The 24,087-nt window shown below is 48.6% G+C and overlaps 1 protein-coding gene across 4 annotated transcripts in view; it reads right to left on the bottom strand.

The window, feature by feature from the left end:
* MROH7 (maestro heat like repeat family member 7) overlaps positions 1–24,087 on the bottom strand; it is a 56,240-nt gene that overhangs the window by 27,452 nt on the left and 4,701 nt on the right. The window contains exons 1-10 of one of the 4 annotated variants that reach the window (XM_032839793.1): positions 23,335–23,520; positions 15,444–15,478; positions 13,362–14,667; positions 8,474–8,547; positions 5,317–5,391; positions 3,653–3,732; positions 3,234–3,363; positions 1,050–1,145; positions 455–559; positions 109–244 (exon numbers count right to left, since the gene is read on the bottom strand). In XM_032839793.1, the coding sequence (XP_032695684.1) occupies positions 109–244; positions 455–559; positions 1,050–1,145; positions 3,234–3,363; positions 3,653–3,732; positions 5,317–5,391; positions 8,474–8,547; positions 13,362–14,592 (1,927 nt within the window). In that variant the 5' untranslated portion in view covers positions 14,593–14,667; positions 15,444–15,478; positions 23,335–23,520. Of the gene's footprint in view, positions 1–108; positions 245–454; positions 560–1,049; positions 1,146–3,233; positions 3,364–3,652; positions 3,733–5,314; positions 5,392–8,473; positions 8,548–13,361; positions 14,668–15,443; positions 15,479–23,334; positions 23,521–24,087 lie in introns of those variants that run through there. The other 3 variants (XM_032839794.1, XM_032839795.1, XM_032839796.1) reach the window with 3 other exon arrangements.

Raw genomic sequence — 24,087 nt, 5'->3', positions numbered from 1 at the left:
CTGGGTTCCTCCATCTTCTACCTGTGCCCTTGCTGCCAGGGCTCCAGTCCATTCCCAGGCTGAGTATCTGCTCAGAAGCTTGCTGCAGATGCGCTGCAAAGGGCTTACGTTTTTGGAGCTCCAGGATGGTGTAGAGGATGATGATGCCGTCCAGGGCCTCCCGGCCGATCTCCTCGTCAGGATCCCCGATGCGAAGGATGAGTCTCCCCAGCAGAAGCCCCAGCGCCGGGAACCCCGACAACATCTGTTTGCATCATAACTTCAAGGACTGAGTCTTATAGGTTCAATAGCACTATACAGTGATTAGTGAACAGAGCCGGATGGTCTGGCCCTGATAGGAGAGCCCTCTGAAGATGACAAGGGCCACATGGGAACCTTGGGACAGAGGCACCGGATCCCTTAGAGCCAAGAAGTTTCTCCCTAAGAGTGTCCTCCCCTCCCAGGGGCCACTCACAAAGAAAGGCAGAGTCAAAAGCATGTGGTTCAACACAGAGACATGGCTGTTCACAGCCCGTGCTCGCTCGTGGGCCTTCCCAGAGTTCATCCAGGGTCCCAGGGGCTGTGAGGACAAGGACAAGACTCAGAGCTGCAGGCTTGACACCAGCCTTCTGCTGCCTGGGTGGGCATGTCGACCTTCACCAGTCAGCAGGAAGCTTCCAGGAGGGCATAAATGCAACTGTCCATAGCCCCATCCTCCTCCAGGAGCATAGGGAGGCATGGGGTCCAGAAGTTGAGGCTAGGACTGGAAAACCAGAGGGAGGAGGAAGGTCAACAGGGAGAGAGATGGTAGGTGGAGAGTCATGAGGATAGAAGAGAGGGAGGGATGAGCACAGAAAAGGAACGCTAAGCGGGTGGCTAGAGCAAGAACATGAAGGATGGGAGAGAGTGAAGGGGCAGGAGTTTGGAATAGGGCCTGTAAGAGGGACCAGGGTGTGGAACACTGGCCCAAGGTGACATCCAGAAGTCCAACCACTCCTGGGCATAGCCTCCCCAGGCTCTAGAGCCCGTTCTCCTTTCCCTTCTGCCCTTTCACTGCTCCCTGCCCCCACCTCCAAGATGCTCGTCAGCCCGGCAGGAGTGGGGTCCTCCACAAAGAGGGCGTTGAGCAGTGTCTGCAGAGCTTCCAGGGTCTGACGGTAAAGTGTCTGTGGACAGAAGGAGGACCAAGTCACTAGGAGGCTCCTGTAGCAAACCCAGTCTGCAACCCCTGCTATGGGTCAGGGGAGGAGGGGCATCCAATATCATGAGAGCTGTTTTCTGGCCCCATCTCAGACACTAACTTGAGTTGTGGTATTGGACAAATTACTACCCCCCGCCATGGGTTACGGTTTCCTTATCAACAAATCAGTGGGGCACCTGGGTGGCGGAGTCAGTTAAGTGTTGGATCCAGGTTTTGGCTCAGGTCATGATCTCAGGGTCCTGGGATTGACTTCTGTTATCAGGTTTTGTGCTCCGCATGGAGTCTGCTTGGGATTCTCTCCCTTCCTTTGCCCCTCCCAGGCTCCTTCTCTCTCTCTCATAAATAAAGAAAATCTTAAAAAATAACAACAAATTGGTGATTATTATCCCTGCACTCCTGCCTTAAAGGAGGAGGAAGAGGAGCCCCAGCATTGACTGAGAATCTACCATGGGCCAGGTCAGTGTGCAGATTCACACAACCATACCAATGTGCCCTCAAAGTGTTTTTCTCATTTTGCAAATGAGGATGCACCTATCCAAACCAGCTCACACGGTTTCCAGTGGTGAGGAACAAAGGAGAGGCTGGGTGGGGAAATGGCACAAGAGCGGTAAGAACCAGAAAAAATGGGAGGGTCGGCCTTACTTTTATTATTGTTCTCGGGTGTTTTTACTTGCTACTCCTAGACCCAAATAGACTTTCTAAGTTGCCCCTGCAGGGAGTCATGTCTCCCCTGCCCCAGTTCCCCTTCCCTCAGCCACACCCCAGACCCAGAATTGTCTTAGGAAGGAGCAGGCGTTACTCATACACAAGGCTACAGAGTGGGTTTGGGCCACTCTGGGAAGACCTTCTGTCCCCTGCATCCTTTCCTTCTTCCAGCTCATCACATCTGTTTGTCTCCCAGGGTGTCCTCGTCCAGGCTTCCCCAGTCTGTGCACACTAGGGTTACACCACAACCACCAAGCCAGGCCCTGCTTTTCCGCTACCTCCTCCTTCCCGCCCATCCACGATCCCATTACTGTGCAGCACTGACCTCTGGTGTCTAGGCCTGGTACTGCAAGAGGGCTTCCTGCTCTCTTGCCAGGCAGCAAGGATTCCCCCACCTTGTCTCAGTGCACCACCTACCTTCCAGGACCCAGAGTCCTCATGCTGCCAGTGTGGTCGGCCCCTACTGCTCTCTAGACTCACTTCCCAGCCCTCCTGCCTCAACCTCTGGCTCCAGCCACATTGCCCCCTTGTCATCTTTGCAGTCACCCTGTTCTCACAGTCTTCAGGCCACTGCACAGGCTGTTCCCTCTGCCTGGCATGCCCTTCCTTCTGCCCACCCCTCCACCCCAGCGAACCAGCTCTTCTGTAACCTCTCAGCTGCAGCACCATGACCCTTGACCCCACCTAGGCCAGGATACCCATCCTAAGCTTGCTTGCAACATTTACCATGAATAAGTGTGCATTTATTTGTATGGTTCTTTGACAGTGTCCCTCTCCCCCCTCCCCTCCCTCTACTGTATCCCCCAGCCCCTGGTAGTTTGGAGTGGGCACTGTTTATATTTGCTGAATGAAAGGATGGATGAATGTGCTTCCCTCTGGGCTGAAACTCCTCTCCCTAAATCTCTCCCCTGGACCCTACATCCTACACTAAGGGTCACCTCTACCCACTTCTGGGACCACCCTTCCCAGGCTGGAAGACACTCACAGGAGCCCCTTGACGTTCTACCCTTATCCCAGCCAAGCATCACCCCAGCTCAGCCAGTCCTCAGCCCTCCTCCTCCCACACCCAGCCACCTCCACTGGCCACGCCAACACAGGCTCACATCCCTCTCTTAGGGCAGGACCCACAAGTGGACAGAGCATCCCAAATGAGCAATTCCTTATTCCGAAGATTCACTCATTCACCGAATATTTATCAAGAGCCTGCTCAGGCCAGGAGAGGCGAGGTCATGCAGCTTGAGTAGGGATGTGAAGATTCACATCTACCTTCTGCAATGCTCTTTCTCTCCCTGCTAGGAGGTCAGAAATGCACCTTTGTCTAAGGACACGGACAGCCCTGAGGACTCACCTGTATGGCCTCAGCCTTGGCCTCGTCTTTCTCCTGCATGGCCTGCACGGAGGGGAGGGAGAACACACTCTTCACGCACGTGCTCACCAGCTCTGTTCTTTCTTGCCAGCCCAGGATAGGCTGGGAGTGACTGGCAGAGACAGAAAGCAAGGGGGGAGGGGAGGCAGTGAGGGAGGGGCCCTGTGGCCAGAAGCAGGAAGCTAAGGATGAGGGGCAGGGAGGAGGGCACCTAGCTGGGGGCTTGGGCATGGCCTGAGCAAGATGAGGTGGGGAGGAGGGAAGTGGGTGTGCAATACAGGGCCTGAGGAGAGGAAAAGTCCCAGGAGTGGGTGGGGCACTGAGGACAGGCCCCAGAGGAGACAGGTGGAGCCCAGGGAAGAAGGGAAAGGGCTGGGGGTCGGGGAGGGGGCTGTGGACACCTCAGCTGGGTCAGGGTCTCCATGGCCTGCCAGCGGACAGTGCTTGAGAGGGAATCCAGTGGCTCCTCCTGGATCTGCCTCTGGACAGGGGACCACAGAGGGGCCAATGAGGGGGCAAGTCCACTGCAGACCACCAGGACGGAGGCCACTGTTCCGCACAGGGCGCGGGGCTGTGCCAGCCCCTCAGCCTGGACAGAACTCCCCACTTCCACGCCATGCAGGGCCTCCTCTGGGGAGAGCTGGCTCATGGCTCAAACCCGGTCCTGGGCTCAGTTCAAGGCCACCAAATACACACCACACCTTAACCAGCAGCACCCCACACACAGGGCCCAGCAAGAACTGCTTCAGCAGCCCCGTGGTAAGGAGATATATTTAAGCCATGGGCTGGCCCAAAGCAAAAAAAACACCATGAATGGCTCTGAGAGGGGGACCACTTGAATTCCTTTAAAATTGTCCTAAGGGCGCCTGAATGGCTCAGTCAGTTAAGCGTCTGCCTTCAGCTCAGGTCAGGATCTCAGGGTCCTGGGATCAAGCCCCCTGTCGGGCTCTCTGCTTGGTGCTGAGTCTGCTTGCCTCTCCCTCTGCCCCTCCCTCAGCTTGTGCGTGCACTTTCTCTTTCTCTCAAATAAATAAATAAATTCTTTAAAAATAAAATAAAGGGGACCTGGCTGGCTCAGTGGGTTGAACCTCTGCCTGTGGCTCAAGCCCTGATCCCAGGGTCCTGGGATTGAGCCCCCACATTGGGCTCCTTGCTCTAGGGGGAGCCTGCTTCTCCCTCTGCCTCTGCCTGCTGCTCCACCCACCCCACCCTGCCTGCCCCCCATGCTTGTGCACTCTCTCTCTCAAATAAATAAAATCTTAAAAATAAATAAAGGGGTGCCTGGGTGGCTGAGTGGGTTGGGCCTCTACCTTCAGCTCAGGTCATGATCTCAGGGTCCTGGGATAGAGCCCCGCGTCAGTCTCTCTGCTTAGCGGGGAGCCTGCTTCCCCCCCTACCCCCCACCGCCTGACTCTATGCCTACTTGTGATCTCTCTCTGTCAAGTAAATAAATAAAATATTTTAAATAAATAAATAAATAAAATTAAAACGTCCTAATAATTACTTCTCACTTTTGATCTCCCATCTACACACAATAGGGGCTCAATTAATGTTGGTTGAATGAAGTTATCAAAGGCAAGGATTTGCTCTCTTTAACGGACACAAAGCTAAATATAATTTTGGGGACTTCAGCGGCCCAAACCATTCCGGTGGATAACTGGGAAGTGAATGTATTTTGCCAAATAAAAAGGAAACTCTTGAAAGTTTCCCACCAGGAGGAGTTTCTGGAACAAGAATGTATTAAACAGTCACAACTGTTCACAGGGGCTTGGGCTCTACAGTGATCTAACCACTGGGTTACATCCTCCCAAGAAGAGAGCCCACGCACAGGCATTATTACCACAGGTACTGAGGAGATGAGAAGAGCCAGGCTCACAGAAGGAAAAGGGCTTGAGCTCCCTCAGTGGGGTGGAGAGCAGTTAGAGGTGGACCACGGCTCACATCCAAGTGTCCTGCCCCCATCTCTGTCCTCCTCCCACCTCAAGCCTTGTCTCATCCGTTGGGCAGACCAGGACGCCCATCTCCTCCCCACCCAATGCCACAGGCCCGCACAGGGTTCCCACACCATCATCTTCTTCATCATGGTCTTCTTCTCGCCTTCCCCTTCCTGGCATTTCTGGAGGGCGATGACATTCTCCACCTGGGAGGCAGCAGAGGGCAAAACCACAGGGTGAGAGTCACAAGGACCCCTGCCCTCAGGGCTGGCCGGCACATCCCCACCATACAAGGCCAGCCCGTCCCCAGCTGCCAGCCCCCAGCATGGGCTCCAGAGAAATGAGAAACCACGGCGACACTTGGGGTGGGGTACAGATTCGGGAAGGCTGTGGTGGCAGTGGGGGAGGGGTTGGATAATCCCTGAAGGGGGGCATTTGGAGGAGGACCAGATTTCAGGCCCTGCAAAGCACTCCCCCTCTCTGGTCTCCCTCTCTTGGGGGAGAGGAAGCAGGAACTGAGGGGACAGAATAGGTACTGTCACCTCCCACCGAAATCCCACCATGAGTGATACCTTTCAAGGGCTTTCTATTACCCACCTAGTCAGGTCAAGGTGTCCCAGCAGCTGAGAGAGGGAATACCTTCACTAATGTCCAATTAATCTATGCGTTCTCATCATCTTAGGGCAGAAGAACAAAACTCATGAAATAGATAAACTAACTTCATCCAGGGAAGAAAGCAAAAGCAAGTGAACCCAACGGGCAGTGTGGTGGGTGTTAGAGGCCACACGTTCTTGGCCATCGCAATCAAGAGGACAGAGAGCCCTTGAATCGGGGCTCATCTTAGGGCCTGCTTAGATCAACAGAAGGCCATGAAGTGATGATGTGCCAATTCCTGGCCTAGCCCTTCAGGGAACTGGCCGCCTTTTCCTTCTGGGACCCAGCCACCATGCCACAAGGAAGCCGGGCTAGATATGGGACGATGACGCCATGTGGAAGGCGAGGGTCATCTTGGACATTCCAGCCCCTGCTCCCGGGTAACCTCAGGCTATAGCACAGAGAGCAGAAGAGCCACCTCACTGAGCCCAGATGGTTTCAGAATTGTCACACAATCCAGCAAGTCCATTTAGCTGAAGAAAACAAAGCACTCATTCTAAAAGGTGTGGGCTCTACCATTGACTGCAGCATTATTCACACCAGTCAAGATACAGAAGCAACCTGAGTGTCCACTGATAGATGAGTGGATAGAGAAGAAAGTGCGCGCGCGTGCACACACATACACACACACACACACACACACACACACACACACACAGAGGAATATAACACGGCCATAAAAAAGAATGAGATCTTGCCACTTGCAACCACATGGATAGGCCTAGAGGATATAATGCTAAGTGAAATCAGTTAGACAGAGAAAGACAAATACCATACGATTTCACCTACATGTGGGACGTGAAAAACAAAACAAATGAACAAACAAAACAGATTCATAGATACAGAAAACGTTCTCGTGGTTGCCAAAGAGAACGGGAGGTGGGGTGGGGCTGGGCAAAACAGGAGAAGGGAATTAAAAGGTACAAACGTCCCATTATAAAACAATTAGGACGCAGGGATGCAATGTACAGCATAGGGAATATAGTTAATAATATTTTAACAGCTTTGTATGGTGACAGATGGTAGCTAGATTTATCCTGGTGATCTCTCGGTCCTCTATTTAAATGTTGAATCACTATGTGGTACACCTGAAACGAACGTAAAACTATATTCACTTATAATATTGTATACGCTTCGGTTAAAAATAAATAAAAATTAAAATTTTTCAAAAATTTCAGGATCAGGAGAAATTGGGCCCCTCAGTCCTTATTCCCCCAGCAGAGTGAACTTTTAGACCACTAAGTTTTCGGGTGGTTTGCTAAATAACTACTGATAACTTAAACTGCCAAAGTGATGATAGAGGGATAGCTAATAGACTGAATGGTCATGGGAGACCTCTCAGAAGAGCCGATGTTTGGGTTGAGTCCTGAATGACAACAAAGAGGTAACCATTAAAAAAAGGGGGGGGAGGTAACCATGTAAAGAACTAGAGGAAATTCTGCCTATTTCCCCAATCTAGAATGTTACTTCACTGTTATATCTCTAGTACCTGAAACAATGCCTTGCACATAGTAGGGACTCAACAAAACGTGTTGAATAACTCTAGTAATAAACTCTATTTGTTGCAGGCACTGTGCTCAGTGTTGTGCATACATTAACACAGTCCTCCACTTCAACTTTATTACGCCCATTTTGTAGCTGCGAAGAAACTTACTGGCAGAAAAGACAACTGCAAAGGCTCTGGGGCAGGAATGAGTATGCCATGTGTGAGAAACCGAGAAAGGCCAGTGTGGCAAGAACAAGGTAGACAACCAAAGGAAAGCCATGGGATGAGGATGGATATTCCTAAAATGCCAGACCTCTTATATTAGTCCTGGCACCCTGTCCCCATGCCCCACCCTGGGGCACTCCAGGGACTGGAGTTTGCCTCTGAAGCAGCCTGAGGGCAGAGCCTCCCTCCCGCAGGGCAGGCCCTGGGTGGATCCCACCTCTGGGCTCCATCCACCAGCCAGTCTCCCTGACTATGGGTGTGTTCACACTCACATCCGCCAGCCTGTCCAGTCTGCCCCCACTGGCCTTCACCAAGTCATATGGGTGCTGGCTTTCTCTGGCCTCCTGACCCAAGACCTGGGCTGGGACTGTGTCCTGAAAAGGGGCATTTCTAACCTTTCTTCCCCTTTTAGAGATCCTCTCACAATTGATTCAGTTGCTTAAAAAACCTTTGTTGAGCACCTATAATGTTCCAGGCACCATTCTAGATGCTGGGAATAGAGCTGAGAGTAAGACAGACCAAAATTCCTGATTCAGGCGCCTGGGTGGCTCAGTTGGTTAAGCGTCTGCCTTTGGCTCAGGTCAGGATCTTGGGGTCCTGGGATCGAGGCCAACTCAGGCTCTCTACTCAGAGAGGAGTCTGCTTCTCCCTCTCCTTCTATGTGCTCCTCTCCCCCCACTCATGTGTGTTCCCCTCTCTCTAAAAAAAAATCCTTGATTTATGGAGGATACATTCCAGTGTGAGAGGCTAACAAAAACCAAGGTGAACTAGTAAAGCACAGTGTATTCCAGATGGTGGCGAATCCCATGGAGAAAAGAAGAGCTGGGCAGAGAAACAGGAACCACTGGGGCTGTAGAGTGGAGGAGGAGGAGGGGGAAGGGGTGCCCCAGGGAAGTCCACGGGGGCTTGGACAGGAAGCCTACCAGAGCCATCTTGTTGTCATCATCTCTCTTCCCTGGCACCTTCACCAGGCATGAGGTCACTTCATCGAAGATTCCTGAATGTCACAGTTTCAATGAGGAGACAAAAGGGAAGGTAAAGATCTGGCGCCACAGCCCTGTGTCCCCTCCCCTACTGCCCCCCTCCAATCCTTATGCCCCTAGCTGCCAGACTGAGCTACTTTCCTCAAAAGCTTTCAGTGGCACCTCATTCCACTGAGCATAAAGCCACCATTCTTGTCAGCGCCGTCAAGTCCCTGCCTGATCTGGGACCCCTGCCCACCTCCCTAGCCTGTCTCCTACTGCTCTCCTCTCCTCGCCATGCTCTGGCCTCAGCCCTCCTTCTGGGCCAGGACAACCTTCTCCCTCAGGGCCTTTGCACAGGTGCTCTCCTCTACCTGGGCGCCTCCACTACCACACCCCATTGCCCAGCTAGGGCTCCCTTCCTTCAAATTTCTGCCTGTCTGCCACTGCTTGGAGAGGCCTCCCTGACCTTCAGGGTTAAAGAGCTGTTACCACAACATATAATTAAACTCTGATTTATAATAGTAAATATCTGTTTTGTCAGCCCTGGATTTCCTCATCTTTCTTTCTGGTGAAAGAGGCCCTTCTTCTCTTGGGCTACCCTTTCCCTGGATCTAGAGAAGCTGGATTATGCAAGCGCACACATCACCTCCTCTTCAGGTAGGGGTGGGCCTGGAACCCAGGTTTGACCAATAAAAGCATCCCATGCCCCCCACCACACTGAACAGGGCTGATAGAGCCCCTTATTAAAGAGACTGAGGGGAACCCAAAAGAAAATAGGTCTCTTTCCTTCTGAGGGACCATCTCAGCCACTGGGGCTTCGGGAGGATGGAGCCAATAGGGAGAAGCAGAGACACCAATAGTCGTGAACATCGCTTGCTTCAAGATCTCGTCTCCTAGGTTCCCTTTTCCACTAAAAGATACAAGCCTCCTTGGAGAAATGACTGAGTCTGGGATTTGGGCAAGAACATACAGAATGAGCCCGAAACATCTGGTAGCAGAAAACAAGAGAGCTCCAAGAATGATTGGGACATGTCAACGGGACGTGAAAACTTGCTTAAAGGGGATCCCACTGGCCAAACTGGGGACGATTTGAGGATCACGATAAACAGCAGTAGCGACAGATTACAGTTCCTTGAATGACCTAAGGAATCATGAGTCTGTACTAATATGAACAAGTACACAAATAGCTGAAAGTTTGATGGGAAATGGGATGTTTACATAGTCTCCGCGTACCTCTCCACACAACATCTATTACAAACAGCGGGTAGTGCCACAAGCGTCTACCGGGGACAGTCTGGGTATCCATCTTACAAAGCACAGACCAGCCCCTCCACACCCACATCCATGCCGCAAAGAATTATCTGACACAAAACATCAGGAGCAACAAGGTTGAGAAAGCCTAGCCCCAGGAGACCGGGTATTGAATGGGAAAGGTCACAGGGGACGCTTCTGGGCTGCTGGGAAAGATCTCGTTCTTGTTCTCTGCGTGGTTACCAGCTTGCATACATATGTAAATACTCACGGAGCTGTATTTGAGATTCTTAGTACATTTTACATATTCTACTGATACAGGGTCTGTTCCCTGAAAACATTTTGTCTTTACAAATGCAAATGGACAAGGGATGCCTGGGTGGCTCAGCTGGTTGGGCGTTGACTCTTGGTTTCTCCTCACCTCCCATAATGACCTCAGGGTTGTGGGGATGACCTCCCACTCAGGCTCCATGCTCAGGGGCGGAGTCCGCTTGTCCCTCTCGCTCTGCTCCTTCCCCTGCTTACTCTCTCTCTCTCAAATAAATAAAATCTTTAAAAAATGCAAATGGACAGAATGTTCCTATTAAAAACCAAAGATTGGGGGCACCTAGCTGCAATCAGAAGAGCAGGTGACTCTTGATCTCAGGGTCAAATCGAGCCCCACATGGAGTGTAGAGATTACTTAACTAAATAAAACTATTTTTTTTAAAAGATTTTATTTACTTATTTGACAGAGAGAGAGTGAGAGAGAAAGCAAGAGTGGGGGGAGGGTCAGAAAGAGAAACAGACTCCCTGCTGAGCAGGAATCCTGATGTGGGACTCGAACCTGGGACTCTGAGATCATGGCCTGAGGGAGAGGCAGATGCTTAACTGACTGAGCCACCCAGGCACCCAGTAAATAAAGATTAAAGAAAGAAAGAAAGAAAGAAAAAAAAGCAAAGATTGACCCTAAACAGCCAAAATAATATTTTTTTAAAGGCCTTTATTTATTTCTTTGTCAGAAATCACCAGTAGGCAGAGAGGCAGGCAGAGAGAGAAGGGAAAGCAGGCTCCCCACTGAGCAGAGAGCCCAATGTGGGGCTCAATCCCAGGACCCTGAGACCATGACCTAAGCCAAAGGCAGAGGCTTAACCCACTGAGCGACCCAGGTGCTCCTAGCCAAAATAATCTTGAAAAAACAAAGTTAGGGGACTCACATCATACTTCCTGATTTCAAAACTTACTGCAAAGCTGTAGTAATCAAGACAGTGTGGTCTTGGCATAAGGGCAGACATACAGACCAATGGAATAAAATAGAAAGCCCAGAAATGAATGTAGTCAATTGATTTTTGACAAGGGTGCCAAGAGCATTCAGTGGGAAAAGGATGGCCTTTTCAACAAATGGTTCTGGGAAGACTGGATTTCCACATGTAGAAGAATGAAGCTGGATCCCCACCTCACACTATATATGAAAACTGCCTCAAAGACAAAGATTAAAGGCTAAAACTGTAAAACCTTTCAAAGCAAGCATAGGAGGAAACCTTCATGACATTGGATATGACAATAATTTCATGAATACAACACCAAAAGACCAAGACAATAAAGGAAAAAATAAACCAGACTTCATCAAAATTGCACATTTTTGTGCGTCAAACAACACTACCAGGGTACCTGGGTGGCTCAGTCAGTTAAGCATCAGACTCTTGATTTCAGCTCGGGTCATGATTACAGGGTTGTGAGCGGCTCAGAACGCAGGGCAGGGTCTGTTTATCCCTCTCCCTCCTCTTCTGACCCCCCTACCCTGCTCATGGACATATACATGCACTCACTCTAATAAATAAATAAATAAATCCTTTGGGGGGGTGGGGGGAAGAACACTATCCAAGAGAATGAAAAGACAACTCACAGAATAGGAGAGAATATTTGCAAATCTATATCTGATTAAAAAAATCAGTAGCCAGAATATATAAAGAGCTTCTAAAACTCAACAAGAAACAACCAACCAAATTTTGAAAAGGGGCAAAAGACTTAAACACCCATTTCTCCAAAGATATATAAGCAGCCAATAAGCATATGAAAAGATGCTCAACATCAGTCATCATTAGGGAAATGCAAATCAAAGCCTCAATTTGACACCACTTTACAGCCTTTAGAATGTCTATAATAAAAGTATTTTCAAAGAAAGGAAAATAACAAGTGCTGACAAGGAGAGAGTAATAGTGTAGAAGCTGGAACCCTTGTACATTGCTAGTGGAAATGCAAAATAGTACAGCTGCTCTGGGAAGTGGCTTAGCAATTCCTCAAAAAGCTAAAGACAGAATGACCAGATGATCCAGCAAATCCACTCCTAGGTGTCTATCTAAAGGACTTGAAAAAGAAGGATTCAAACAGGTACTTGCACACTGATGTTTATAATTGCAGCATCAGTCACAAGAGCCAAAAAGTGGAAACAACCCAAGCGTCCATCCAAGGGGAAATGGCCTAAATAAAATGTGGTACAGATCTTGGAATTTTATTCAACCATAAAAAGAAAGTAGTGATTCATGATACAGCATAGATGAATGTAGGGCAAGTGAAATAAACCAGACACAAAAGGTCAAATAGTATATGATTGCACTTCCATGGTATCTCTAGAGTAGGCAAATTCAGAGAAAGAAATTAGAGTTTAGCAGAGCCTGGAGAGAGAGGGCTGGGGGTTGTTGCTTTATGATATGAGCTTCCATTTTGGGGTTGTGAGTTCAAGCTCTACGTGGGGTGGAGAGATTACTTAAAAATAAAATCTTTAAAAATTTTTTTTGTTTTTAAATAAAATGTTTATGGAAAAATGAGAATCTACTAATAGCCTCCAAGGCAAAGTGCGGATGCTATTGTCCTCAGAATAATTCTGAGAAGAACTTCAAAGAGGAATTCTCATCCTACCAGATACCTATTGTACCTTTGTAAATACAGATTTACAAAGCCATGGTATATTTTTAAAAATCACAATATGGTGTTGATGCATGAACAAACAAAAATATTTGGAGATATAAATAACTGGGAAAAGATCTTTACAACATCAAAAGGCGGTAAGGGATTAATTTACAGAACTCCTGTGTATCCCAGCTGAGTGAGGGGCAGGCGCCAGACAGGACTTAAGGCTTCACTTAAGTGAGGACAGCAGACACTCAACAGAGGTGAGCTGAGCCTACAGCCTGCCTGCTCCGTTGGTCAAACTTGAACCTGAGAAGCCAGGTCTGAAATTTAACTGGAAAGAAAGAGGCATACATTTTGAAAGAAATGCAGAGTTAGTTATGTGCCTCATATTTTGGACATAATAATGCATTATGATATGGAGATATTTCAGTCAGGGAAATTGAAGCTCGGAGAGATTAAGTAGCTTGTCCCAAGTCACACAGCAAGCAGTGGCTGAGCGCTGGATTTCTTGTGTTTAATTAATACACTGCATGCTGTCCACTGCATGCTGTTCCTTCCCCCACTGTATGCTGTTCCTTCCCCACTATATGCTGTTCCTTCCTCTTTCCACTCCTCTTCTCTAGCCTCCTTGCCCCATGAGTCTGAATACAAAATTCTTCCCAGGTAGTGCCCTCTCTGGGGCTGTCACCCCTGCTGTACTCACCCTCTGGGATGCTTTGGAAGGCTTTGGTGTCTTCATTTATGGTAGTACAGGTGGGAAACCCCAGCGGGAACGGACCTGTCTCAGTGGTGACCATCTCGCCCCAGCTCCCCAGATTCTCATCCAACGGTATGGTGTGGATGCTGTTGCCCTCAGAGTAATCCTGTTGGCTGCTCAGTGTCAGGGTGGAGGTGTCACTGAAGATGAGGCTGGAGCCCAGGCTGACAGTCTCATTGGAGCCCAGGAGCAGGGTCATGCACGAGGGTGGAGAAAGGGTGGGGTTGGGTCCATGGGTGCTGGAGTGCAGGCTGATACCGTCATTGGGGCCAGGAATCAGGGTCAAGCATGAGGCCTGAGTGATAGTCATGTTCAAGTCAGACCTGGGATTGCCATTGGAAGCCACGTTGATGGTTTCCTTGGAGCTCGTGTTCCAGGCTGCACCAAAGGTTCCCTTTGCCACAGACCCAGAGATCTTATGTGACACCACAGTGATGGTCTCGTTGACATCTGGGATCAGGGTCCCACCAGAACCTCGAGCTGCATGCAGGTCTGGCTTGGAGGTGTTTCTTGAGCCCGCACCAAGTATCTGGTTGGTGTCTGGGTCCAGAGGCAAGTCTGAGGCTGGAATAAGGAGTGCTTTCGAGCCTGGCCTGGAGACACACTGGCCCACAACCAGGGCTTCTCTTGAATAGGGCCTTATAAATGGGTCTGCTTCAGGCCTGGAAGGATTGGAGTTACTCTGACCCAAATCAAAAATCTGGCTTGAGTGGGTATTGAAGGCCTCCTTAGAATTGGGCCCTGTGTAGCTCCCTGAGCTCAGATCCTGGGTCCCAGTAGAGCTGGGGCTCAGAACGAGGTTTGAGACTAGACTTATGGCCTTCTGGGAGTTAGGCCTGGAGACATGTCTTGAACTTAGGCCCAGGACTTCACCTGAGTGGGAAGTGGTGATCTGGAGGGAGGCGGGACCCACAGCCCAGCTGTCAACAGGCCTGGGGGTGTTACCAGTCACCAGGCCAGGGGTCTCCTCTGACACTGGACTCGGACTTGGATTAAGTTCTGGAATAAGGGCTAAGCCAGGATTCGGAGGTGGGCTCATGACAGGAACAAGGCCCATGTCTGAGTGGGGCCCAGAGATGGTACCAGAGCCTACATCTGTGACCTCGGTGACTCCGAGACTAGGTGTCATTTCCAGGCTTTCACGGAGGACCACACTAGCCCCTGGGCTCAGGGCCATGCCCAGTCTGGCAGTCTCTCAATGCCGCTGCTCCCTTCTCTCCAATAGCCAACTGTTGAGCCCCCTGCAATGCTCCTGGGAGGGAAAAAGGCAAATTCAGCGTGCTTCACCTTCTAAGTCATGCTTAAAACCTTTCCACGGCTCCCCACTATCCTTAGGATGAAAGCCCTTGCAGGACTTCCCAGGTCTGTTGTGACCACAGCCAGCCCACCTTTCTAGCTCCATCTACACAGCCCCACCCCTTGAGCTCTGGGTCCCAGCCAGATCCTCATTGCGCCCCCACCTTGTTTCTCTGACCACACCCTGCCTCCTCTCAGCATTCTGCCCTTAACCCATGCAATTCTCTTGGCTTGGAGCCTCCTCGTGCTGTCCTTTGCCAAGCCCACTCCTCCCAGCAAAATATTCATCCTACTTTATTCCAGTGCCCCATTTCATGATCTAGCCTCTGATAGAGGTAGCAAGAACCATGCTCATCTTAGGTCCCTGGGACATCCCCAGCCTCTAGCACCCAGTGGGAAGTCCATAAATACTAGACCAAGGTAGAAAAGGGCAGGGAGGAGCCCCTTTAGGGGTTAGCCAACTTCCAGCCTAAATTTCTAGAATTACTCTGCAGACAGCTGTGGCTCTAGATTTTCAAAGCAGCCCGTGGCAGAGCTACCCACTGGCCTTGACAGTTTGCTTATTCTGGGGGAGGCAGGCTACCTGGAAGAGAACCGGCGGGCAGGCCACAAGACCAGAGCCGCCTCACACCAGCAATCCAGCTGCTGGGTGAACTCCCCAACCCTCCCCGCACCCTACCCCACTCCCACACTTGGGCTCCTCTCCCCGTTGGAACCATTGGGACAGCTCACCTGCATTCATGGTGTTCTTAAGCAGGACTGGGCCCCTGGGAGGAGACAGAAGAAGACTGAGACAGCTGAAGTGTGTTTTCTCAGTGATTGCTGAGCAAAGTCTACAGGCCAGGCATGCACATCTGCTAAATAAATCTGCCCTACACACACACACACACACACACACACACACAGTCCTCAAGTTAGATATTAATGCCCCATTATATACTTAAGGAATAGAGGTCAAGGAAAAGAATGTCACCCACCCTACCAGCACTCAGGGAAGCCAAGACACTCTCTTTATGCCTCATATCCACCTAACTCCTCCCCGGCTTTTCCCACTGTCTTCAGGACAGTGTCCCTAACTCTCAGCAGGACCTAAAACGGCCTTCTGTGTCTGGCCTTATTGCCCCTTTCACTTCTCTTACCCCTTCATCCTCCCTTCCCAACTCCATGCCACCACCACTCAACGCTTTTGTGTTTCTCCAAAGAGCCAGGCTCCCGGGTTCGGTCCAGGTCTTCCAGGAGTTGGGCACACCCTTCTCCAGACTCCTTCCCTGGCTAGCACCTATGGCTTCTCCCTTCAAATTTCGACTTAAGAGCCTTCCAGGTCCCCCGGAAAGGTGAGGTCCACTTCTAAGTTCCCAGGGTATCTTGTCCACTTCTCCCTTGTTGGCGCATAATAGTATCTGGTCTCTCCACTAGGTAGTAAGGTTTCTGAGAGTCTAGCACAGCACCTGGCACACAGGAACTGTTCGGTAAATAAGCTGCTTGCTTCCTCTTTTTATGTCTTCTTCATTCACTCATTTATTCATTCGCTAGCTCATTTCATCACTCATTCATTCATTATTCATTCACACACTAACTCATTCACTAACTCATTTACTCATTCTGTAAATTTTGCTCTGCATCTTTATAGCTTGGCTTTGGAAAGACCATAGATTTGGAGTCATATGGCTCTGGATTCTGTCCCAGTTCAACTTCTTACTAGTCTGAGTGAGCATGGGCAGGAGACTTTCCCCATCTGGCCCTCATCCTGCTCATCTCTAACACAGGAAGAATCAAGCCTGCCATCCATGGTGGTGGTGGTTTCACTGCCCAACACAAAACACGCAGGCTACCGAAGGTCCTCTCTAAATGAAAGCTACCTTTCCGTTACTCTTTGCCGGGCACTGCGGGCAAAGAGGAGTAAGGTGCTCAGAGCCCAGTGAGAGCTGCCTTCATTCCAAGCAAGCAGATCATGAATAGTTTCACATCCTGCCTCAGCCTCAGAGCTGATTGGACCCTGAAGCTAATGGAATTAAAAATTTCAGGACTCCTGGCCTACACACCCCCTTTCCAAGTGCACTATACTTAATTTGTGTTCACAGTTTTGTCTTCTCTGACTTAAAGAAGAGCTAAAAAAAATCTTCCATCTCCAAAAAACCCTGGATCTTCCCTTCATCACCCCTCCTACCTGTGGGTATGCGTGTGTGTGCGCACATGCATACATATATGCACACACCATAGTTATCAAAGAGAGGCGTTCAACCTGGAAAAATATGCACCAGGTGCAGCCTCTGAGGCCATATGTTGGATTTTTGAAGGCCTCCATGGTTTGGGCTGTGGAAGAGAACAATCCCCATCCCTCTAACACTCCATCCCTCTAACAGAGCAGGTATGTAGTACAGGCTCCCTGGGCAGAAAGCTACAGCTCTCAACCCTAGCTGACCCTCCCTCTTCCGTGAGAAATGAACAGAACTCCCCCACTTTTCCCCCTCTTCTTTCCCTCATCCTCTTCTTTCATCTTGCAACAGACAGGCAAGGCTTCAGGGCCACCTGCCAGTGACTGGGGCAGCCCAAGTCTCACCTTCCACCAAAGGGACATCGTGCATGAGGAAGAGTGGTAGTTGTTGCCGGGCTTGGGTGGGACACTGCAGAGCCAAAGGAGCTCGGTACTGACTCGGCAGCCACAAGCTACCTACTGGCCTTTGCTTCCCAAGTCCTGGGGCCCCAAATAGGGAGGGCAGAGGAAAGGTATAAAGCAACTAGCTGATCCTATCTAAGACTGAGAGAATCACTGATGGATTCCCATCCTCTCTCCTCCATGAACCCTTCCAGGCCTTGAAAAAGGGTTGCTGGAGCTCTCCGGGGGTGTAACTATCAGTGGATCTTCTAGCTCCTCATGGAGAACACACTTATCAGCTATATGGGCCTGGAACGTGTTAAGTACTTGTAAGTATGCACCCACACATCTGTGTGTGCACACACACATCTGACATCAGGGCACCTTCCCCTATATCAGACCTTCCTATTCTCTTCCATTTCTAGAAACTGGCACTACTATACAATCCAGGAATGATATCATCCTTGACTACTCTCTATCTCACCAGCTGCATCCAATTTTGGCCAAGTTCAGCCAACTCTGGTTCCAGAAAAGTTCCCAAATATCTCCCCCTGTTTCCATCACCCTTTCCAGACCCTAGAGCAGATCCCATTGCCTAAGACCCCTGTATGTAGGGACTGCTCCCAACACACCATTTTCCAAATTGAGCTGCACATATCCTCCTTTAAAATTGCATTCAGCCATGTGGTGCTGGCGTAAGGCTAGACATACAGATGAATGGAATAGAACTGAGAGTCCAGAAATAAACGTATGCATCCATGGTCAATTAATTTTTGACAAGGATGCCAATTCCATTCATTGGAGGTAGAATAGTCTCTTCAACAAATGGTGGTAGGACTACCAGGTTTAAATAGGCAAAAAAATGACATTGGACCCCTACCTCACACTATATATAAAAATTAACTTGAAAAGGAATGAAGACCTAAATGTCAAAGTTAAATTATAAAACTCTTAGAAGAAAATATGTGGGTAAATCTTCACAACCTTAGATCTGGTTTCTTGGATGTGACACCAAAAGCACAAGCAACAAAAGAAAAAAAGTAAATTAGGCATCATCAAAATTAAAACACTTGTGCATCAAACGACACCATCAAGAGGTGAAAAGACAACCTGCAGAATGAGAGAAAATATTTATAAGTCATATATCTGATGAGCCCAGTATCCAGAATATATAAAGAACTTTTTTTTTTTTTTTTTTAAAGAGGCTCCATGCCCAGCATGGAGCCCAGCGTGGGTCTTGAAATCACAACCCTGAGATCAAGATCTGAGCTGAGATCAAGAGTCAGCCACTTAACTGACTGAGCCACCCAGACACCCCCAGAATATATAAAGAACTCTTAAAACTCGACAACCAAAAGGCAAGCAATCCATTTTTAAAAATGGGTAAATGAGACTTGAATTCAACAGTTTTCCAAAGAAGATATACAAATATTTAACAAGCACACAAAAATATACTCAACATCATTAGTCCTTAGGAAGATGCAAATCAAATCCATGATGGAATATTACTTTATATCCACTATAATTTTTAAAATGGAAAATAACAAGGGGCACCTGCTGGCTCAGTCAGCAGAGCATATGATTCTTGATCTCGGGGTCGTGAGTTTGAGCCCCACATTGGGCATGGAAATTACTTTTAAAATAAACAAAAAGTTAAAAAAAAGTTAAAATTTTTTTAATTTAAAATTTAATTTTTAAAAATTAAAAAATTAAGTTTAAAATTAAAAAAAAAGAAAATAACAAGTGTTGACAAGGATACAGAAAATTGACAGCCTCAAACAGTGCTGATAGGAAGGTAAAATAGTGTAGCCTCTGTAAAAACCAGGCTGGTGCTACCTCAAGAAGTTAGGATCCAGCAATTCTACCCCTAGCTATGCACTCAAAAGAATTGGAAATGGATGTTCCAACAAAAACTTGTACCAAAATGTCCACAGCAGCACATTCCCAAGACCCAAAGTGGGGAAACAACCCACACGTCCGTGAGCTGGCAAATGGATAAACAAGATGCTTATCCATGCAATGGAATATTATTCAGCCGTAAAAAAAGAATCACATGCTGATACTCACTAAGTAAGGACAAACTGAAAATACCATGTGAAGTGAAAGAAGTCAGACATAAAGGCCACATATTGTATGATTCCACTTGTGTGAAATTATCTAGAATAATCAAATCTAGAGAGACTAAAAGCAGATTCAGGCAGACAGAAAGAGATTGCCAGGGACCAAGGAAAGAGAACAGGAAGTGACTGTTTGCTGGGTACGGGCTTACTTTTTGGAGTGACAAAAATGTTTGGGAACTAGATAGTGACGGTGGTTGCACACATTATGAAGGTACTAAATGTCACTAATGGTGAATTTTATGCTACGTACATTATGCCACAATTTTTTTAATGCATGTACCAGATAACAGGGTATAGACTCACTTTTCCCTGCTCCTCCTTTCCAAATACAACTAAATATCCTGGAAATGATTCAACCGACAACCATAAAAGGACTCTGAAAGCTAGGAAGAAGGCAGGGGACTAGCTAGGAACATCAGGACTGGACAGATGACACGGGGTGCATTCCTTGGGGTTTTCTTTTCATCTCCCATATATCCCAGACTGGGCACCAGAGAGGCCCAAGACACAGATCTGCCAAGAGTATGTGCGTGCATACACACATACAAAGGAAAAAAAAAGCCTGCTCCCTGTGGCCAAAGGACCAGGGTAGGGGAAGCCGAACAAGAGACAGGCCCCCAGTGGGGAGCTCTAATCCCCATTCTATATCTGGGGCAGCAGCAGGCCAATCTACCTGCAGGAGCAGTATCAGCAGAGCCCTGCCTCTTGGGGCTCTCCACCCAATGGCAAAGAATTTACCAGGTCCCACAGCTCCTGGCCTCCCAGTGACAACAGGTGACCAAGGGAAGCACCGTCTTGCCCCTGCAGGTGGTACCACTGGGAATGAACAAGAACCCCATCAGGGCCAGAAGAACAAGGCATACTAAGCCTCTTAAAACAACCATTGGAACTATAGTCCATAAAGGCAGGCCAGGACCTACACTCTAAACCTTAACAGGTTGATTGCCAGCTTAAATAGATTTAAGTAGGATCAAAAGTCTCTTAACATAATGTCCAAGATATCAAAGACACAATCAAAAATTACCCACCATACCAAAAAACAGGAAAAAATCTCATCTCGAGAAAAAATACCTAATGCCAACACTGAGATGAATCAGATGCTGGAGTCTGCAAGAATGATTTAAAAGCTGTCATTATAAAAATGCTTCACGAGGCAACTACTAATCCTCCTGAAACAAATGAAAGACTAGAAAATTTTAGCCAAGAAATCGAAGTTATGAAAAATACAATAACTGAAATTAAAATAAAAGTTATTTTAAAGACACAACTGAAAAAAATTTAAATTACTAAGTGAGCTCAATAATAGAGTGGAGAGGGCAGAGGACAGAATCAGTGAAATTGAAGACAGCAATAAAATTTACTTAATCTGAGCAAGAGAGAGAATGGACTAAAAAATAGGAAAAGAACCTCAGGGACCTGTGGTGCAAAACAAAATATCTAACACTCTTAGGGTTCCAGAGGAAGAGAGCGTACTGAAAACATTCAAAGAAGTCATAGCAGAGGGGCATCTGGGTGGCTCAGTCAGTTAAGCACCTGCCATTGGCTCAGGTCATGATCCTAGGGACCCAGGATCAAGCCCCCATCGGGGTCCCTGGTCAGTAGGGAGTCTGCTTCTCTCTCTCTCTCTGCCTTTCTCTCCCTCTGCTTATGCTCTCTCTCTCTCTCTCACTCTAAAATAAATAAAATCTTTTTAAAAAAGTAATAGCTGAAAATGTCCCAAATTTAGTGAAAGACACAAACATACAGATCTAGGGAGCTGAGAAAACCACAAACAGGTTAAACCCAAAGAAGTCCATGCCAAAATGCATCAGGATTAAACTCCCCAAAGCTAAAAACGATGAAAAAATCTTCAAAGCAACCAGAGAGCATTACATATCAGAGAACACCAATTGGAATGAGAGAGGATTTCTCATCTGAAACCAGGGAGGCCAGAGAGAGGTTGCACACATGCTTCCAGTGCTGAAACAAAAAACCCTGTCAACCATGAATTCTAGATCAGGCAAAACTATCCCTCATGAATGAAGGGGAAATAAAGATATTCTAGGACAAAAGAAAAATGCATGCCAACCCTACCATGCCATTCCCCTGTAGAACCCCTCTGCGACTCCTCATGGGTTTTCAGATGATGGGGTGTAGGTAAACCTTATCTTTTTTACAAGACAGATTTCTGGGCCTCCACTTGGCACCTCTGAAGGGGCTGAGGAATCAGACTTTTATCAAGCTCTCCCCGCTTCCGCCCTTCCCCGAAGTGATTGGCACATTGCTGGTGGGTAGGCCGCTGGTGGAGATATCCCTGTCTACAGTGTGATTACTGTGTTTCTTTTACCAGGATCCTCAGCCCACAGGCCTGCCCCTCCCCTCCTGCTCCTTCCATTCCCTTCCCCAACCCCGTATTTGAATCCCTCTCAACTTCTCCCAGTGCCTCAAATTTGCTGGCCTCCTTTTGACTTGGGGCCTTCATAAAATGCTTTTCTGTTCCTGTAAACTTCCCCAAGATTAGCCATCTAAACCTCCATCACTTCCCCTGGCTAACATCTAACACTTCAGATGCCAGTTTAGGAGTCCCTCCAGGAAGTCTTCCTGAGACCCTCAAATGTAGGTGGAATCACTCTACTCTAGAGGATCACTGTTTATTTGTATGTCTCCACTCTAAAAAAAATTAGCTTATCTATGTCTGGCTATCTTTTTACCCTTGTTTTCCCAGCACATGGCACGTGCCTAACACACAGGGGAGGTTCAGAAACATACATGGAGTAAGGGAATGGATGGATGGATGGATGGATGGATGGATGGATGGATGTGCAGATGGATGGGTAGATGGGTGGATGGATGGGTGGATGGATCGATGGGTGGGTGGGGGGATGGATGGGTAGATGGGGGAATGGATGGGTGGATGGATGTGCAGATGGGTGGATGGATGGGTGGATGGATCCATGGGTGGGTGGGGGGATGGATGGGTAGATGGGGGGATGGATGGGTGGATGGATGGATGTGCGGATGGATGGGTAGATAGGTAGATGGGTGGTTGGATGGGTGGATGGATAGGTGGATGGATGAGTGGGTAGATGGGTGGATGGGGGATGGATGGGGGGAAGGATGGGTGGGTGGGGGAGGGATGGGGGAGGGATGGATGGGGGGAAGGACGGGTGGGGCGGTGGCTGTCTGACAACTCTTTAAGATAGGTATCATTATCCTCATTTACTGGCATGTTAATTCAGACTATTCAGGAATCTAAAGTAATGTTTACAAAGCCCCAGAAAATGGAAGTCAGAATTCAAACCCAGGTCCTCTCAACGGACAGCTTTTCCTACAACACCCCAGAGATTTCTGAGCCATGAATCACTCAGTGAAGCCACATCTCCCTGTTTCTCACTCCCCATTCCCGTTGCCACTTAGGCCCTACCCTAGCGGAAAAGTCCAACGAAAACAACACAACTCTCCTGATGCCCAGCTAAAATGCACCGTCCAGGGCTTTGGGGTCAGCTAGACTGGAATTTGAAACCTACTCAGTCTCTCACCAGTGGTGTGAGTGTGGGCAGGTGGCCTCACCATGCTCAGCATCAGTCTTAATACTCAATCCGTAAGATTAGCATAGGGAATAAAATGGGTAATGTACATAGTGAGGATCACAACACCTGACCCCCAGTAGTTCCCCAGTAAATGCTCCTCCCCATCATCCCTCCCCCAACCCCCACCAGTAAGGATAGGGTGGAGGAACTTGAGATAAAGACCAAGTCTGGCTTCCAGGGTCTCTGCCTTCTTGCCCCCCCACCACCACCAAACCCAGTCTACAGCATTCCTTCCTGGGTCTTCTCACCTCCCCCAACTCCCACCCACCGTACTCTCAAAACAAGCCTAAACTTTCTCCACGGGCCTTGAGCTGCTGCTATAAAGTTCAATGTGTTACCTCCACCTGGGGCATCCACATGGTTACAGAAAATTCAGCTTTAAGCCAAAGGTATGAAGTTCTAACTGTGGAGTTACAGCCAGGGGGAGACTTTTACCCAGGAGGGGTGGGGTCAAGGTGGTAAATGCCTTGTGGAGGCTGTGGAGGCTGCCCCCACCCCTGGGACTTTCCCAGAGCCACCCCTCAGCTTACCTAGTCTCCCCCTAGCCCAGGCTGGTGTTATGGTCTTTGTGAGGTCACCATAGCTCAGGAGTTCCCAGCCAATGAGGTCCTTCCTTTTGCCTATACCGTAGCTAGAAGCTGGGAGGTATCCTTTCAAAGAAGAACCCTTCACCACTGAGAAATGACCTTAGTCAAACAAAGACCAGGTTCCTTGCCCAGCATTCAAGTCTCCCCATCAAAGCCCCTCACCATATGACCTTACGTATTTGTTTATCTTGGGGTGACTGGTTCTGAGAAACATTGCAGGTTTGGGGTACAGCATACCTGAGAGGGAGGCGTCGGTAGCAGGCTGTGTGCAAAGGGCTTTGGAATCAGGCAGTCCCTGTGGAGGAAACAGGAGACCCACAGAGGGAAAACCCTGGCCCAAGGTCATGACAGTCCCTTATCTCTTCCCTGCTCCACCCTGCCTCCTTGCCCCAGGTACAGATACAGTGAGGAGCTGGGCGGGAATGAAGGCAGGGCCAGAAGACCCAGACCCTGAAACCTCGATTCCAGGAGAAGGCAATAAAGACACTACTACTATGCTGAGTA

This window comes from Lontra canadensis, unplaced genomic scaffold (genome assembly GCF_010015895.1).
Source record: "Lontra canadensis isolate GAN:19392208 unplaced genomic scaffold, GSC_riverotter_1.0 scaffold109, whole genome shotgun sequence".
Lineage (NCBI taxonomy): Eukaryota > Metazoa > Chordata > Mammalia > Carnivora > Mustelidae > Lontra > Lontra canadensis.
Note: the sequence above shows the minus strand (reverse complement) of the source record. Positions and strands in the feature narration are given on the sequence as shown.